Here is a 14,094-nt window from a genome sequence, read left to right as displayed (position 1 = left end):
GACATAATGTAAAACTGCAGTTTCTAGAAATTGATTAATTGTTTTAAGCAATTTTTCAATGTGTTTTTTTGCTATAAATGAATTGCACTCGCTGTAACAGGCTTGCATCCTGCAGAGCAGTCCAATGTTTTATATTGTGTTTATGCTATATGTGCAACATTGTCAAATATACTGCATCAGAACATGGTGTATTATAGTGTTTTCTCCACTCTCTTCAAGAGCTTCTATTCTCAAACGCCCAGGCATTTTGCACGTTTTTTCATACATTTTTTTACCTCTTCTCTGGAATCCTTATGCATTTTCACCTAATTATATCGAATTTCTTGTCACAAACGGCTGGTTCTTCAGATATTTTGGCTTTTTTGTTTTCAATGTTTCATCTGTTTGTCTTGCTTATCTTGTTTTCCTTGCACTCAACCTCATCCTGCTCCTAAAATTTTCAAGCGTTGACTGCTCAAGGTTTTGGATGACATTGACCTTGAACTTTTGTTTCTGCTTATCCAGGCAATGGCCCCTCAACCTCAGTGTGGCAGTGGCCAAGACCGTGGCGCAGAAGACTGCTTCCTCCTTCAAGCTGAATGGCACTCTCGGAGATGACATGGATGGAGGAGGTGCGTGTTCATGTGACCGAAGTGGTCCTTTCATTCACTTTGTTAGTACCATCATGTAGACGGTAGTGGATAGTTGAGGCAGCATAGCTGAATCAAGATTAGTATGCATGTCCGCTTCCAGGATCCTCGAAGGATATTCTGGGAATGGAGAAGGAGTTAACATTTGAAGGACTCTTGGGCCGTCCATGTTTTAGAGGGGCATAAATTGTCATGCATGCTAACTCTAAAAATATTGGGGGCATCCTCACCAAGAGTGTTGCAGCAATGAGCTCCTCTGCTTGGGATGGAATCAAGGGTATCAGTTTAGCAAAAGGGTAGGAAAGGGATGGTGAGCCTAACACCACTTTATACACGAGGTTTCATTTCTATTCAAACAGATTAAAAAAAAGAGGGGGTATAGAAGTTTGCTGCTGCAGCACTTGCAGCACTCTTTTTGAGTGTGGTATTTTAAATCAGGCTAGAAAATATGAAAATTTATCAATTAATATCTCAAACTATTTCTTCTTCACAAATTATTTTGATCTGTCTTACCTCAAATCATAATTGCAGTCAATATTGCAAGTGCAACATGACCCCTAACACCAATAACCAATTATGTACCATGCACCGTGGGTATGGACACAAACATCCTTATTCTCCCAGTTGGTGGGACCAGCTTGGCCAAGCAGGGTCACCCAACATTTAGTTTTTTTCTTATTTTTTTTTTCATGCTCCAGGTGATTTCTGCAGCTGTTTTTGCTGTGCCCTTCCCATATCAGGACTTGGGACTCCCTCATGAGTTGCAAGACGATTTGGCGGTCGTGGTTGCAATATTTTTGCACATAAATCCGAGAAGTAACTGTAGTGACATTACTGTTTAGTCGCTTTCGAAGAATAGTAACCCTGTTACAGTTACAAGTTAGTTTCGGTGAACAGTTAGTTACAGGTAACTGAAAAGTAACTACTCGTTTTTACGTCAAGAAAAAAAAAAAAGCAAGTTTTGTCCATTGTTCATATGCCGCACAAAGTAGTTCTTAAAGGATTTGGTTGTTGGAGGAAGGAGCAATGTTTTTGGCATTTGAAACCAGTGTTTCTTGATAAGAACACATATCTAATCTAAAATTCGCCTACACATATTTAATTCTGTACATAAAGGGGCAAAAGGGAAAATTAGTAATGCTGTATACGAGTAGCTAAACCTTTTTTACTTACGTTCTTGAGGTGAAAAGGAGTATAGTTACCGGTAACATGTGACTAGTAATGAATTACTGCCTAAGGCTGCAGTTAACCACCGTATTAAACCTTTAAGTGCCACGCCCGAGTATACTTAAGTGTGGCACTCAAACTGAAACCCGTGCTTGTTTGGGTTTCAACTTGCTCCCTACCTCTCCAAAATGGGCTGTTGATTTTATTTTTATGTGCAGAGCAATGTTTTGCCTTGTACTAAGACCCGTTAATTGCATGGGGAAAGTGTTGTTTGGGGGACTTCTTTTTTCGGTTTGGTCCTTTTGTTGTTCTAGACACTGTCTCAACCTTGTGGTGAAAACTGAGATCTAGGAATTAGTAATGAACTAATTTAGTAGTAAACTAAAGAAAAAGTCCCGGTTCTGAACAAAAAGACTGTCGGTTAACCCCGCAAGTGCCAAATTGTTTTTTTCCAAAAGTAACCTAAAAGTGCCATATTTTTTTTATTATTTTGAATTGTTATTACTTTAGTAGTACACATAAAATTTGAAAAGTTTATTACGCAGAAATCAGCGGAGGCAAAAAAAATATTTGCCAACTAAAACGAGTGCTGCCATCTATGATTAGCGCTGCAAAACTGCTCTGACGAGCCTAGCTCGTCCATGGAATCGAGGGCTACCGAAAAAACCACCGGACGAGGTGGGCTCGTCCGCGGCACTTAAGGGGTTAAGGCCACTCGAAAGGAGTGAACCCTGGGTGCGAGGTCAGGGCGCCACCTTGCGAGCAGTCTTAGAGTGTACTTTGAGGAAAATATTGTGGGTTGGATACAGACATCAATTAAGTTTAAGCCCATTCTATAAATAATTATACTTCATAAAGCTTGCTACATTTTTCTAAAAGGAACCAATATTTGTGTTCAACACGCGGGTAAAAACAAACAAATAATCCAGGCACTGAAAGGGTTAGACTGCAAAATGCTGTTGCTTGAAAGAATGGCGTGTTTCAGAGCTGGACAGCGGGCGTCTGCGGGCAGAGTCCCTGGAGGCCCTGCACGCCCTTTGTGCCCTCTGGCTGGAGCAGCCCCACCTGGCCGACAAGATGGCTGCCTTCCCTGCCGTGGCGCTGCCAGTGTCCACACACGCTGTGCGCAACAACCGCCGCAAGATGGAAGACCGCCATGTGACCCTGCCGGACCTCAACTGCGTCCTGGACATCCAGGTTTGTGACTTGGTTCTCTTTGCAAACAGGGAGCCATCTATGTCATCGGGGAGGATGAAGGTTGAAGGGCTATTGCATATGGAGATAAGACGGATACATAGAACTCTTCAATCTCTATACTTCATTCAACCCCCTAAGCTCACACCGGAATGTAAGTTACAAGCTCGTTGAGCCAGAGTCTATCTAATAACGGCTAAGAGTTGAGCTTGTTTGTACATAATTGTTGATATATCAGCTTGAACTTTAAAATTATGCTTGAACACAAAGAAAAATGACAGGAGGACAAACAGATGACTGCCAATGGTGTTTTAGTGTACACTTCTTCCTTGCGTGTTTGCTTCTTCATTTAGAGTCCAAAGTAGAGCATGATAAACCTATTACATCAATAGACCTATTGCATTCATAAAGATTACTACTGATAATTACATTTACCGTAATATCCCGAGAGATCGGCCACCTAAAATTGAGAGAAAATTGGGTGAAAATAAGGAGTGCGCCAGCTTTCGGTGTGCAATCAAGAAAAGTCTTAAAATATGATATTTTAAAATGATGTGTCCCTACCAAACTTGTTATCGCGGCAGGGCAATAAAGCAAAGATGGCTGTACTTGCCAGTCAGCAATGTTTGCTTAGATGCCGCCATGGTAACTAGACGCATTTACACCGAGGCTATCATCAATCCCAACACTGCAATTACTAAGAGTCTGGTTACCTTTGGGTTTTTAAACGAAAATTGCAAATTGAGCCAACGCTAGGGGTGGGTTACATTTTGGGGGGTGGGGCATCTCTCAGGATTTTATGGTGTACAAAATTATACAGATTTTCACAGAAATACTTAAATTATTGTTTTTGAACTAGCCTGCTGTTGTTCGGGGCCTGACACTTCACGGGTATTGTCTTTCTTTTTGTGAACTTTGATAGATGGGGTTCTGACACATTCCTCTGAGTGTTCAATAGCGAGCGCCTCGAGCATCTCGCGTGCATGAGGATTGTGGTTAATGGTAAGGATGGTTGTGGTGTTGAAAGCTGCACTGCCCCTGGCATGTCCTGCAATGAACTGCCAGGTGTCCTGCCGCTGTTCCTTTAAGAGATCCTGCATACTCGCGGGCTCTGCCGTCGATACGTCGGCCCTTTTTGCTGTTGTGGCATTTCCCCTGCATGAAAGGGAGATGTGGAACACCACCCCTGTTGTGCATGGGACGTACTGCAATCTGTGGGCCATGTCGGAGGCTTTTTCTTTTATGTTCTTCGGTTAACTTGTCTGCACATGGAGTAGGCTTTGTTGGGCGCGGAGCATACTACTTGAACGTCATTTCTTCCGGCAATCTTTTTCAACTTGTGTGTAATCCCGTGAGTGTAGGGTAGCACTGCAATATTTTTTTGAGTTATATCTGCGTTTTCGTTGTCCGACGTTGTATGCTGGAACTTTTTGCGTTTGTTTCCACAGATGGGTACCATGAGACTTGTTGGATACCCTGATTCTCGTAGTTGTGACATCTGTTTTTCGAAGCTTTGCCCTATTTGATGTTTGCATGATTTCTGTAAGGCAGAGACCAGAGCTGTGCTGGCAACCCTTCTCTTAATGGTTCTTGAGTGTCCAGATGTGAACGGCAGAAGCAAACAGAAGGAAGTTTATACTACAACACCGTTCGTTGATGGTCAGCTGTTTGTCCTCTCCTGTCCTTTCTTTCTTCATGTTCAAGTATAATTCCAAAGTTCCAGCTAATATATTTACAAGTACATCTATTTTTTGTCACATGGCCACACTCCCACCCATACAGACGTGCAGAAAGCAACTGGTTTAGTTGATGAAAGGCAGTTGGTTGCTTCGGCAAGCGCACAGCTCCCAACACTCTGAACTTGATGGTCGACTGAGTTTAGTAATGACAATGTAAGGACGTTCAAGCTAAAGTGACCTTTAGGAGAAAAATGCATGTGCAGCGTGATACAGGCATTTTTATTTATTTATTCTTGCTGTTGGCCTATTGACCAATAATAACAATTTTTAAAGAACTCTTCTACGAATGATATGTACATGAATTTTTCAGACAGACACGTTTAAAAGTGCATAAATATCTGTAAAGCAAGGAACACAGACATGAAACCAAATGTATATTGTTTGGTAAGGCCTCTCAGGGTGACCTCAAAACCTTCAACGGTGCCCTCGGAAAAGAATACTTATAAAGGTTGATCCGGGCTTTCATCGGCATCAGCATTTCAGTACGGCTGCCCCAAAGTCCTCTGGTTGAGTCGAGCTTCAAGTATTGTAGCGAATCAATGTTGAACCTATTGTTTTGTATCAAATAAAACATATTAGAATGGATAGCTGGGCTAGTTGGTATGTATTAATGGTAAAAAAATGGCATGCGAATACAAGGACATAAAGGAGGGCGTAGAACACACAGGACAGCATTTTGTCCTGCGAGTTCTCCATTTCCTTGTCATACCTGCCAACTCTCCCAAATTGTCTGGGCACCTCCCGAATTTTGAATACATCTCTCGATTGTACAGACACAACCTCAAATCTTCTAAAAAATAACCGCCGTCAATTTTAAATTTTTTCTTTATTGCTATAATTATTACGCATGTGTTAGTGAGAGTTATTCAAGTAGGCTTAGGTTACTCCGGCAAGTTATGTGACAACTCGGAGGAGCATCGAAAAACAAGGGTAGATTTTCAACGCCAAGGTACAAAACTTCTACTCCTGAGTAAGTTTGAGTGCGTTTTGGAACACTGCTTATATTATCATGGGTGCGCTAGGCTTCAGTTGGCTTTGTCAGGTCGTCGAGTGAGGTGCGGAAGGCCGAACTACTGTTTCCCAGAGGTTAGTTGGAACGATCGATGATGCTTTCAAAAGCCAAGAAGTACTTGCAAGTATTTCTGAGATCATATGCGACTGAGTTTCCGTGCTTTTTCGCTTTGCAAAAAGCTGACAAGTATGAATTCTGTACCATGTGCGCCTGCGATTTGAGCGTTTTGCACGGTGGCAAGCCTGACATCAAGATACACATCACTTTACGAAAGGATCGGGACCACGTTCGTGCTGTAGAAGGGCAGGGCACCATCGGCAGTTTACCTTAGCAGTTTACCTATCACAGTCCTCGTGCGGTGGTCTCCCGAGTTTTCATGTTGCTAGGTTGGCAGGTATGCCTTGTATTTTTGCGCTGTTTTTCATCATAAAAGCAGTTTTAATTTTGCCATTCCTACGTTCTTCCAGTGGCAGCAAGTTCAGTTGGGTAAGCATCGCACTGATGGACTCAGTCTTTTGGTATCTTGAAATGATAAATCTGGCAGCTCTTCTTTGAACCTTTTCTCAGTTTTCAATCTTTTTTTTCTATGTTGCTCATTTGAAGTTATGTCTCGGGAACCACAATTTTCTTCCTGGGGGGGTTCGTCAAATTGGTGACACGGGATTTCTAATTCATATCTCCCGACGCAGTTACACCTAAATATTAAATTTACTGACGAACGCTAGTGAACTACCGTCAAGTTCATAATCAAAAACTCTTGTTTTTGTTCTTATTTGAATCTTTAGAAATGCAGTTTTTTTTTGTGTTTTTTTTTTTTGGGTTAATTTTTTTTCCAAATGCCAATGAGGCCTGCGAATGGTGCCACACATGCGTTAGCGGAAAATGGTACCGTGTGAAACAACTTCTAATGCCAGCCAGGTGTGCATTGATGTGACCTGACCCAGAGAGAAAGGTGGAAAGGTAAATTAATGGAGGAAGGGGAAAATTTGACAGGAAAGAGGAGTGCCTGGGAAGTTGTGCAGAGATAGGAATATGGAAGGGCTGGTCCTGAAACAAGGTCAGTTCTGGCCACAAAAATTCCACTTCAGCCTTGGTTGGTGTGGCAAGTGACAACTCATATGCCTTGGTTGCGGTGGTAGTGTAAAGTGACCATATTCCTCGGGCCCCAAAGCGGGACGCGTATCGGGGGCGGGGGGGGGGGGGGGTATTGTGCTGCGAGACTTGAAAAGTTTAAATTTCGGTAACAAATCGTGCCTTTCATTATTTCGTATACACCGTGTGCATTTCTTTTTCTTGCAATTTGCGTACTGTGTGGCTTGCAGCTATCTAATACATTTGGTTGGAATATTCCTTTAGTATCAATGTATTTATTTTTGTGTACTATGGTCCATAGTACTGTTCACATGTCATACACCAATTAACCTTCGGCATCTTCTCTGTCGAGGATATCTTGTTCCTTGATCAGAGGAAGCACCCTCTCACCGGTGCGATTTTTTCGTTTAACCGAATCTTCTATCCGCGGTTCGAGGAGCAAAAGCGGGACAAAACGGCGTCCCACAAGCACGCTGGTGGGACAACGGGACCACGGCCGCAAAAGCGGGACCTGTCCCGCCTAAATCGGGACGTCTGGTCGCTTTATGGTAGTGGAACGTCCTCGAATTACTTGATCGGACATGCTCGCTCACAGGCCCTCCCAGAATCTCTTCATATCAATAAGTATATGGTCGTCACATGTTGGGGCACTTATTACCACAGTAGCTTTGAAAAGAGGTCTGAAATACTTGTGATACTTTTAAAGTGTTCCTCCCTAAGGCTGTTTTTAAGGCATCTCCTGGTTTGACTTTTACAACTGGGCTGCATAAGTCAAGGAGATAAAATATAAAAGATGCAAGCCGAAAAACGGCAATGTTTTTTAAAAATGTGAATGTTTTATGGTGTTTTATTATCTTTGAATCTTCATATTTTACGTATCAAGTTAAGGACAGTTTATGATCGAAAATTAGTCGAATACACACTTTGAGCTCCTTGTGATCCAGAAAGGCATATATTTGAGCCATTTTCTTAAAATGGGGACGTCGCCTGCCGTATCACATTTACTTTGAGAAGTAGGCCAAGCTGTCTTCTCCCCATCGGATTCTTCTGTAGCTTCAATTTATCACAGAAAATTGGTGACAAATTTTTCTTTTTCTGCCGCGAAAGAGTTGCTACACATCTACAGTAATTGAACACATTTTTCTCTTTCTGCAATCTTTTGCCATCTTCACGGTTTGTGCAAAAGAATATTTTTGCTTAACATTTTCCTATCCCAACTAAATTTGGCATGCATGTGCTTTAGGATGTGTAGAATGCAGCTATCTAGGTTTTGTTTGAATGTATAGTTTTCATGTTCATGAAAAATAACCTTTTGTTGTCCCTTTGAAAATGGTGTACTTGCCATTTTCCATTATTTTATTTAAAATATATATTGCACACATTATTTTTATTTATTGCTTTCGGCAGTTTGAAAGGAGCGAATTGGCTATTTTTTAGTAGAATCTTTAAGTATGCCGCCATGCCCCACATGTTGCTCCAGAGCATGGCTTTTTCTGCATGTGCATTGCATCCAGAACTTAAAAGCAAGCTAAAACTAACACCAGATTTATAAAAAAAGTCTGCACACTATAAACTAAAAGTTTCCTTCAGTTATCGTAAATAATAAAAATGTGTGTTTTCCCCTGGCACATGTCCCCTTAATCCTTCCCCCAAAGCAAGGAAGGGTTTGTTCTATTTTTGGCATGCTCGATGGGGCAACTACATGCATCCACAGTTGTTTTATTTGCGTCTTGCACGAGAACACGGCGGCATTAAGCTGCACAACCACCTTCATGCAGTGGGTTGTGCACTATGTTAATAATATTTATGACTGCAATGGTCTTGCTTTGCTGTGCTTTGCCACTGTTGAGATTATAATGACAACTTCTGTGTCCTAGCCCGTGTCTTGACAAATAGCCTTGCGCAGTCGCTCCGACTAGTGTCCCTACTCTCTCCGATCTGGCAGCTTCTTCAGCATGTCAAAACACAAACTATGAAGTAACCCCTACCACCATCAAACCCCATAACCAATGGGGCCGGTGGACTGACCCCTTTTGTACGAGGAGTTAACTGTTAGGAAGATGAAGTGAAGCTCAGGTGAAAGGAACCTTTGCATCTCGTGTTTGAAGCGCTGCTTCAGTCTGGCAGACACCATCAATTCATACTCAGCCTCACAGGTTTGTCCATAATCAGTGGCGTACCAACTTGTTTTTGAGTGGGGGGGCAAACCAGACCCTCTCCCCCCCCCCCCCCCCCCCAAATCGAAAATTCGGCGCAACTTTTGTCCAACTTTTCTAAAGATTTGGCAATGATTCGGCAAAATTACAACGTTACCAGACTTAACATTGATATTTTGTTTTTTCTCACGAAAAAAATTTTGCTTCTTCTTCTTAAAATAAATACAACTTGTAGTGCCTATTGAAAGAGTTATGACTAAATAAGGTGATATCCTAGAAGATGTATCGATGTCGCTTCTGTGTGTTTACTTGTAATTTTGGTGTATGCTTCCAGAAAGTGGCGTGACAACGAGGTTGGGTAGTAGCCGGCACAGTCACGAATCACACTACGAGAGCTTTGATTTTGAGGCTTCATCAGCGCACGCCTGCAAGTGTGTTTACATTGTTAAAATAAAGGCAATCACTGCGTTCTTACTTTCTCTGGTAGTCGCCGTTTCGTGCGCGAAAACGGATGCAACGGTTGCTGAGCCTTCACCAGAAGAGATAACAGTATTGTAAATATGCATGTTTTTCGATTTGAGTCGCTTGACGTCAGCTTTGCATGAAAGTGCGCGTTCCATATTCGCAACGTGCCGTTTTTAACCTCTAAAATTCCGGTTTTTGGTGTTCGGACACACACGGACGTTTAGGAAGATGGGGAGAGTTAGGAATGGTCGGATGTGCAACGTCGACCATGATAGTTCTGTGTTTAACGAATATTTTTCATCAGCTCCAGTTAAAAATAACCATTGACTCCAATTAGGATATTCAATTGGAACCAATTGGAGTCAATGGAATTCAATTGGTTCTGGGTCATCCAACTGGTCATTCTAATTAGTTTCAATGTTTCCAATTGGTTACACCAATTAGGACCAACAAAATTCAATTGGCACTGGGCCACCTAATTGGTCACTCTAATTGGATTCAATGTTTCCAACTGGTTACCCCAATTAGTACCAACGAAATTCAATTGGCACTCAGCCACCTAATTGGTCACTCTAATTGGATTCAATGTTTCCAACTGGTTATCCCAATTGGGATCAATAAAATTCAGTTGGCACTGGGCCACCTAATTGGTCACTCAATTGGATTCAATGTTTCCAACTGGTTATTCCAATTAGGATCAATAAAATTCAGTTGGCACTGGGTCACCTAATTGGTCACTCTAATTGGATTCAATGTTACCAACTTTATGTTTTCAATGTTTCCAATTGAATTTTATTGATCTCCGATTGGGATCAATAAAATTCAATTGGCACTGGGTCACCTAATTGGTCAAACCAGTTAGACAGAACTTGCCATTATCTCTTTATCCTCACCACAAAGTTTCCAAAGATCGCAATTTCTTTTTTTTTTTTTTTTGTTTTTCAGTATTGCGTTGCAATAAATTTTTTCAACATTGCAATTTGAAAGGGAAAAAAATTTGTACGCTATTTAATAAAAAAAAAAAAAAAAACGGAAAAAAAGAAGAAAAACAAATCTGTTGCTAGAATTAGTCGGAATTGCCGGCAGCGTCGGTGTACACTGGGCGGCAAAGATGGCGGCGCGAGGACGGTGGAAGCATGGAGCACATGGCGACGATGGCGTGCACAGCATTCGTAGCATGGTTCTGGCAATGATTCAAGAAAGTTCTTTTGTGTTTTACTGCTGCAGAGTGCTCAATGGTGCGGTGATAATTACTTCATTTGACCTGCCAGCTTGTTAGAGCGCGAAGGATTGGCAACAAACGTTTATGGGAACCAAGGTAAGAAATTTTCTTTGTCCTTGCTGCACTGCAGTTTGGGGATTTCGGATTGTTAGATCTGCTGAGACACTCGTTGCTTGATCTTAGTGAACGATACGAGCGTGAATGTATAGCTTTAGAGAATAACATTTTCCGGGCAGCTAATCAGTTCGGAAGTTGTGGGGTATCTGCGAGGAAATTTAAGTGCGTTTTAAGCATCTCAAAACTAAGCTATGAATTGCTGAAAACACTGACTGGGCACAGTTTCAAAAATTGAAGCTTTGGGATTCAAAATGAAGCAATTTTGGGGAAATTTTTGATGAGTGCGAAGTGGGGTGGGGGGGTCGGTCGGTCGGTGATGTCGGGTCATTACCTCCGGAAGTTGATGACTTCTTAATAAAATACTTAATAAAATAGCAGTAGGTGCCGAAAATTTTGCATCTCATCCGGCGGACCATTTGCAGCTATGTTTCAAAATTTACTCTGTCTCCCCCCCCCCCCCCCCCCCCTCCCCCTACTCGGGGTAAATTCAAAAACCTACCCGCGTCCAGCGTTGCCTCTGATCCATTCGAGTAAGATTTGGAACACAGCCTGCAATGCATGATTTCTTTTCGAGATACGAAAGACACTTATTTTTTTCACGTACCCATTTACACTTAAAGCATTTTTCAAGTGCACTGGCCAGCTTTACAGAGATGCCTTTGATTTGACTGTTTTTTCTCTTTATAGCAGAGAATGTCTCACAGGCTCATAGGATGCAAATGCAAATTTAGCCCAGTCTCGGCAAAAGCTTCATCTCCTAATTTTGACCAGTGTTTCAGTCACCCAGGGATGTTTGCCTTTTAATGCAAGGCCTGCAGGTTTATACCACTGCAACTAATTTCTTTGCAGCGAAAACAAAATGTTTAGTTTGTTTCTACGCTTGATTTAAACATTCATAGTCTCATAAGGTCATTTAATGCATATTTATCCTTTATTTTAGGGAAGCTGCAGCTGCTATCCTGGAAGAAAACGACGATGCCTGGAAGCAAGAAACCATTTCTAATAAGTTAAATAAAGACTGTCGTGATTATCTACCTTTAGATCTAGTTGCAACTTTTTCTAGTTTGGAATATCCAAACACTAACAGTTGTCCCAATTCGTATCTGTCAATATGATTTGAACAGTTGGACCAATAGGTTTTTTCCTATTGGGAGTCCGAAAACAGAAAAAGGTTTTTCCAATTGGTTGCATCCTATTGACAATGCCGAACTGGTTCGAATTGGTGATGTTCAATTAGATTTCGACAATTGGAACCAATCAACTTTTTCTAACTAGGAGTCCGAAATCACAGATAGGATTCCCCATTGGTTCTAATTGTCGATAACTAATTAGAACCAATTGACTTTTTCTAACTAGGAGTCCGAAATCACAGATAGGATTCCCCATTGGTTCTAATTGTCGACAACTAATTGGAACCAATTGACTTTTTCTAACTAGGAGTCCGAAATCACAGATAGGATTCCCCATTGGTTCTAATTGTCAATAACTAATTGAACCCAATGGTTATTTTTAACTGGGAGTGTTTACTAACGAGTGCTTGGACTCCGTCCCCACTCTCCCTGAAGAGCTTTACGAGCGCATGCATCATATTAACGTTAACTCCGCCGGTATTATAACATTGATTGATAAACTAAAACTTACTTCGTCCGCTGGAACCGATAACATCAACTCTAAAATTTAAAAGAAACACCAGTGTTATTTCGAGTGAGTATTTAAAACTTATCTTTATTCAGTCCTTATCTCAAAGGTGCCTTCCATCTGACCAAAAGGTGGGAAGGGTAATTCCCAGTCTTTAAACAGGGCAGCCGCTCTTCCGCATCTAATTATCGCCCTAATTCATTGACTTCAATTTCTTGCAAACTACTTGAGCATATCCTCTACTCCAATATCATGAGGCACCTATCATCCCATTTCTTTTCTTTAAACAGCAGCCCGGTTTTCAAAAAGGTACAGTACTTTCCTGCGAAACACAACTCTGCGACTTCATCCATGACTTGCACACTAACCGTGAACCTTAAAATAAAAAAACTGACGCAGTTTTTTTTTTTTTTTTTTTTTCAAAGCGTTTGGTTGTGTTTTTTATCAACGCCTTCTTTCTAAGCTATCATCTTTTTGCCTCGACCAAATAACCGTTTGCATAGATTCGTGACTTTCTTTTTTCCCGTGTACAGGTCACGTCCATGATGATCATGAATCTTCCTTAATAAATGTATCTCCTGGTGTTCCCCTGGGGTTCGTACTTGGGCCCCTACTCTTTTTAATATTTATTAATGACATCCCCATTGGGATTTCTTCAAAAAACCGCTTTTTCGCCGACGACTGCGTCATCCATAACAAAGTAACTTGTGTGCAAAATAATAACCAGCTTCAGGAAGATCTAGAGAAAATTAACAATTGGTGCAAAGAGTGGATTATGTCATTAAACAAGTATAAACGCAAACTAATCCACTTCACCAAGAAAAAAAACAAACACTGTCATTTAATTACTTCTTGTACTCCGATCTGATTGAGACCGCTACTGTGTATAAATACCTTGGTGTAAGACTAACATCTGACCTCCCCTAAAATAACCACATTGAAGTCATTACTGCCGATTCATCTGGAACTCTTGGACTAAGCAGACGTAACTTAAAAAGGGCTCCACCCTTTGTTCGTAAGCTAACCTTGGACACGTACGTCAGACCAAAAATAGAATATGCTTCAACCATCTGGACTACCCATCGACTGTACCTCATCAATACCCTGTAGAGGCAGTTCAGAACAGAGCTGCTCGCTTCATTTCATCCACTTATGACTTTTTTTTTTTCAGTGTCTCAGCGCTAAAAACTGAACTAACCATGTCCTCTTTGCAGCTTCGCAGAAAAGTCTCTCAGCTGTGCTTTATTCACAAAATCTACTACCACATTCCCGACCTCAAAACCACTTTGTTATTACCCCCCGACCGAACATCTTCTCGCCTCAACAACGTCTGCACCATCAAGCACATTTCTGACTCTACTAACGCTTTAAAATTGGTCATTCCTTTCTCAAGCCATCAGCCACTGGAACAGTCCCCCATCCTCCATTGTCACCATCTTGGACCCTGCTGATTTCTCCTCTGCAGTAAAACTACACCTTTCTTGGTCCATGTGATGGTGTGCGGGGCTAGGCAGATAGGTGAAAACCCTTACGCAGAGCGCCTGCCGGGCCAGACTTGTACGTAGTTCAACTACTTTACTCAAGTTACTGTAGTTTAACTACTTTTCTGGGTAGTTTAGTAGCTTTTAATTACATTTATATTCTAGTAATTCGTAGTTTACTT

At 41.5% G+C, this 14,094-nt stretch overlaps 1 protein-coding gene and 1 long non-coding RNA gene across 2 annotated transcripts in view; both read left to right on the top strand.

The window, feature by feature from the left end:
• The window catches only part of LOC8039459, a 115,061-nt gene that overhangs the window by 85,253 nt on the left and 15,714 nt on the right, over positions 1-14,094 (top strand). Inside the window, exons 2-3 of the mRNA XM_040206269.2 lie at positions 505-611; positions 2,782-2,993. Coding sequence (XP_040062203.1) covers positions 505-611; positions 2,782-2,993 — 319 coding nt within the window. The remainder of the gene's footprint in view (positions 1-504; positions 612-2,781; positions 2,994-14,094) is intronic.
• Positions 10,571-11,827, top strand: LOC120837091. Its single transcript, XR_005714807.2, has 2 exons — positions 10,571-10,772; positions 11,734-11,827. It is a non-coding gene; the product is annotated as an uncharacterized LOC120837091 (long non-coding RNA).

This window comes from Ixodes scapularis, unplaced genomic scaffold, assembly GCF_016920785.2.
Source record: "Ixodes scapularis isolate PalLabHiFi unplaced genomic scaffold, ASM1692078v2 PGA_scaffold1__304_contigs__length_218370807, whole genome shotgun sequence".
Classification (NCBI taxonomy): domain Eukaryota; kingdom Metazoa; phylum Arthropoda; class Arachnida; order Ixodida; family Ixodidae; genus Ixodes; species Ixodes scapularis.
This window is presented reverse-complemented; position numbering and strand designations above follow the sequence as displayed.